Raw genomic sequence first — 4,835 nt, 5'->3', positions numbered from 1 at the left:
CGCACCAACGTCCTATACGAGCTGGCTCAGTACGCCACAGACCCCAACGAGCAGGAGCACCTCCGCAAGATGGCGTCTTCCGCTGCCGAGGGGAAGGTGAGCACGCCACTGCTTTGGCGGGCAAGGAGGCGGTTTAACGGGGATTCTCTCTGCGTGGCCTGTCTAGGAATTGCCAGACGGGTCTGTCTAGCTCAGTGTCCTCTTTCTGACACTGGCTGCTACTGGATCCTTCACAGGATGGTGTGAGGAAGCCCTGGATGGATAACCAGGGAGTATCTTGTTTGTAGACGTTCCTTCCTGACACCTGTCAGAGGTTGGCTTATGCCTTGAAGTATGAGGATTTACATAGACTTTTTTTTTTTTTTTTTTGGTAAATATAAAATATTTTACCCTCTTTGTAATGTAACTGGGGCTGAACTAATTATCCATCTACGTGTCCAAGGCTGCTGATGTGTCAAGACAAAACAAGGGGGGAAGATCATACTTAAAGTAAATAATGGCCCACAAACCTTGTAATTGGTTTTGCCACTAGGAAAGGGTTAACTAGGTGTCATGAGTAGTTAAACCCCTGAATATCCACCAGAGACAGCCAGGTGTCTACAAATCCCTGGTAGAGCCTTGGGCAGCAGCAGGTAGACGGGAGAAAAAGACAAGGTTTTGATGAGTGTGTGTGTGTGTTCTTTCCCAAAACATTGGCTTTAGGAGCCTAAATCTCATTGACCTCCAATGAGACTCAGGCACCCACGTGTCTCAGTCACTTCTGAACATGGGAGCTTTGGAGCCTACGTGTCGTAGGCATTTTTGAAAAATTTGCCCCTAATTTTTCTCGGTGCCAAGTGTCTGGGTGCCGGTGGAGAGAACGAACAGAGGCCTTAGCGGTGGCTTGCCTTGGTTATTAGGAGGGAGGCTGGGTGAACCCCAAGAGTCCTATCATGCTTGGTCTGTGCCACGTGACAGGGCAGGGAGGTAGCGCCTGGCAGGGTGGGGTGGGCGGAGGAGTGTTCTGGGGGAGAAGTTAAAGGCCGCGAGTGCAGGTATCCCTGGGAGTGGCTTTGCTGATGGCAGGCAGAGTGCTCCCACTGCCCTGCAGAACTAACTTCCCGCAGCCCCATCCATCTCGGTGCAACTCCCTGAGTTTCCGCTACGATGTCCTCTCATGTTGCTGAGCTCCCCTGCACAGAGCTGCTCCTTCGTTGTGCCAAAGGAAGGGATGGGAAACCTGGTGACTGATGTCCGATAGAGTCACCGATTTTAAGTCCACGAGGGATGGTTATGATCCTCTCGTCTGAGCTCCTGTGTCTCACAGGCCATAGGATTTCACCTTTGCCTTGTTCTCCTGTCTATACCCTCTGTGCACCTAGACGCTGTACCTCAGCTGGGTTTTGGAGGCCAGAAGGAACATATTAGCCATCCTGCAGGATGTATCTTCTCTCCGACCTCCCATCGACCACCTCTGTGAGCTGCTGCCTCGCCTGCAGGCCCGTTACTACTCGATTGCCTCCTCTTCCAAGGTGAGCCTCCAGGAGCCGGGCAATCTATCAGCCCTGGTGAAGGACTTTGTTTCTTGGCGTGACCTAGGCCACTGAGCAACCCTGAGAGAGTCCTCTCCCTTTCCACCCCCTCAGCCATCCTGACAGATCCCTGCATGGTTGGGCATCTGGGGACTGGGACAGGAATGCAGAGATTTCCCCTTTAAGGAAACACATCCTGTGCACAGGTGGCTCCCTGTTATTCGTGGTCGCAAAGGCAAACGGTACTTTCTTTCACACATGGGATGCAGATTCAGTGTCTCCATCACAGCTACCACTCTGGTGCCCTGAGGCTGCCTCGCTCTGCTCTCGCTGCTCTAGGGCCCTGCTTCTATGGCTTGGTAGTGAGGTGGGTTCTGGAGGTAAATGCTCCGGGCCTTGGGATTGTTTTCATTCACATTTTGTACCAGGAGCTCAGAATGGGGCAGAGCCCTATACCTCCTCTCTGAGTGTGCGCCAGGCCAAAGCCGTAGCTGAGACTCAGCCTGGCTTTAGTTCTGCTGCAGTCATAAGTGTCCTGCGAGGCTGGAGACGCCGTTACAAGCTAGCTCAGGACAACGGGATGCTGAATCTAAACTGTCCTGCGCTGTAATTTGGAGAGAAGCAGCGGAACAGCTCGGGCCAGAGATCTGACCTGGTTTCGCGTGAGAGGTGCATCCTCGGGAACTCCCGGTGCAGATCACAGCATCCTTTCACGGTTACACGTCCCGCGCGCACACGCAGAGCTCACGTTCCCCCCAGTTGCCCCTCTGGCTGGAGGGAGGTCTGGCTCCATCCCTAGCTCTAACAGAGAGAACTTGGGGTGCAGCAAAACCTCACTCTTCTTGCAATGGGGGAGGGATAGCTCAGTGGTTTGAGCATTGGCCCGCTAAACCCAGGGGTGTGAGTTCAATCCTTGAGGGGGCCACTTAGGGATCTGGGGCAAAATCAGTACTTGGTCCTGCTAGTGAAGGCAGGGGGCTGGACTCTATGACCTTTCGGGGTCCCTTCCAGTTCTAGGAGATGGGTATATCTCCACATATTTATATTATATGATTATAATGCAGGGAGACGGGGACTGGTACAGGATTCAGGTAGAGAGCATGTCATACCAGCACTCCGCCTCCTCCCCGTCCTGCTGGGCAACTAACCCCATCTGCTCAGGGGAAGGGAGATACCAAGATCCGCACACCAGGGCTCTGGCATTCCTCCAAGCAGGGGGGCACTAAAGGACAACTCCCTTGATGATAGACTCTAGCACAAGGGTAGGCAATATAGGTGGACTGCGGGCCAAAGCCAGACCCCCAAATGCTTTTGCACAGACCCTGAAATTTTTTACTTGTTGTTGTTGTTGTTTTTTTATTATTATTATTATTTTCTTCTCTGGAGTCTGGACCTTGACCAAGAAATTTGGACCTTGACAAAAAATAATTGATTACCCCAATAGCATCTTGTCCTGGTGCTTCTATTTAGCACAGCCTGTGGGCATGTCTGCTCTGCAGTCAGAGGTGTGACAGCATCTGTAGCTTTGATTGAGGGAGCCTGAACAAATAACAGCAGGGAAGTTGTGACAGCATTGGCGGCGGCCGCTCAAGTACAAACCCAAGGTCCCAAGCGGGCTTGCATCGCCCGTGCTGCCATGACTTCACTGCTATTGTTACTAGATCAAGGCTGGTCCTGCAGTCACACCTCTGACTGCAATGGAGATGTACCTTGCGTGGAATATATAGAGGCAAAATTGTTCCCGTGGAGCCGTGTAAGATAGAGGGGGTATAAATTGTGTCTTTAGCAGGAGGTCCACTTGGGTTGTCATCTGAGAGCTGCAGGAAAGAGTGGCTTGAACTAACCGTTCTTGTTAGCTTCCCCGCTCCAGTGGGTGCTGGTTCTTGTCTATGGACAGCCCATGGGACTCATTCCCCCGCAGGGGTTGCCCAGAAGCCAAACGGGTGACTGCACTTCTCTAAAGCTGCTGCCAATTTTGGTTTTGCTCCAGGTTCACCCTCACGCCATCCACATCTGCGCTGTGGTTGTGGAATACGAGACCAAGACAGGCCGGTTGAACAAAGGAGTGGCCACTACCTGGCTGAAGAACAAGGTGCCCAATGAAAACGGGCACAAGTTGACGGTGCCCATGTACGTCAGGAAGTCACAGTTCCGGTTGCCTTTCAAACCCAACACGCCCGTCATCATGATCGGGCCCGGGACTGGGATCGCCCCGTTCGTTGGCTTCGTTCAAGAACGGGCCTGGCTGAAGCAGCAAGGTGAGTGTGCAGCGGCGGTGCCAGATCAGCTGGTCCCGGAGTAGCCATCAACTGGATGTGCTGCCTCTTCGCGATAGTGCCAGTATCCAGTGGCTGCCAGAGGTGGGCCCCCTCCCATACAGCTGTGGCTCGTTCCTGAGGGGGCTTCAGAAGTAGCTCTCTCGTAGCATGTGTGGGGGAGCCGGGGGGGCGGGAGGGGAGAGACTTTCAGCAGCCGTAAGGGTTTGGCGTTTTTGAAGGTTAGAATGTAAAAGTCTGTCTGTTACGGGAGCATTGTTCTGATTATTTCCTGTAAACCCCTCCCACTCCGCGCATCCCCCAGTCACCTAGGTCAGCACGGTTTGCTGCAGGTGTGCAGGCTTGTAGGGGGCACCCCCTCCCACCCAGACCTGTGGTGACTGACAGCACCGTGGGCCAATCACGGCTCTCTTGTGATAGTGGGGCTCTATGGAGCAACCCTGGGGTGCACTTGGGGCACCAGCGGCAGCCCATCTTCTGTGTTCACTTGCAACTCGGGGTCCCTGGGATAACGAGGGGTAACTGCCCCCTTTTCCCCCAGGTTCAGCTCCTACCCTAGCACACACTGCTGGAGGGGAGCAGGTCCCTTTTCCTCTGTGGGCTCCTCGGAGCAGGAGGTTATGTGGCTGCGGGTGTAGAAGGTTGCTGCCTTCTGCTAGCCCTGGTAGGGTGGACGGATGGGCCACTGACCTGGCTTTGATTTCCTGCTCCGCCACAGACCTTGTCCAAGTCACTTAGGCCCACATCCCTTTGAAAGCAATGGAAGTTAGGTGTCGTGGAAGTCCCGTCAGTAGCTGGCTAGCTAGCCACGTGGAGGTGGCGGGCCTGGGCTGACAGCTGTCACGTTGGGTCCCAGGGAAGGACGTTGGCGAGACGGTGCTGTACTACGGCTGTCGCCATGAGAACGAGGACTACCTGTACCGAGAGGAGCTCGCCCAGTTCCACAAGGAGGGAGCCCTCACCCAGCTCAACGTCGCCTTCTCCAGGGACCAAGCCCAGAAGGTAAAGCCCAGCAAAGAGGCTCCAGTCCCTCCCTCCAGCCCATGTG

General features: G+C 54.3%; 1 protein-coding gene across 1 annotated transcript; it reads left to right on the top strand.

Annotated features, from left to right (window-relative positions):
• Positions 1–6: 6 nt before the first annotated feature.
• On the top strand, positions 7–4,813 carry LOC113408880 (NADPH--cytochrome P450 reductase-like; the record flags this gene model as incomplete). The annotated part of the gene is made up of 4 exons (XM_026662322.2): positions 7–96; positions 1,362–1,511; positions 3,502–3,769; positions 4,644–4,813. Coding segments are annotated over exons 1-4 (615 nt in total), but the record flags the coding sequence as incomplete, so codon positions are not given.
• Between the last annotated feature and the right edge of the window lie 22 nt (positions 4,814–4,835).

The sequence above is a fragment of the Terrapene carolina genome, unplaced genomic scaffold, assembly GCF_002925995.2.
Source record: "Terrapene carolina triunguis isolate 2854851 unplaced genomic scaffold, T_m_triunguis-2.0 Scaffold26081, whole genome shotgun sequence".
Lineage (NCBI taxonomy): Eukaryota > Metazoa > Chordata > Testudines > Emydidae > Terrapene > Terrapene triunguis.
The sequence above is the reverse complement of the archived record's forward strand: the minus strand, read 5'-3'. Positions and strand labels throughout refer to the sequence as shown.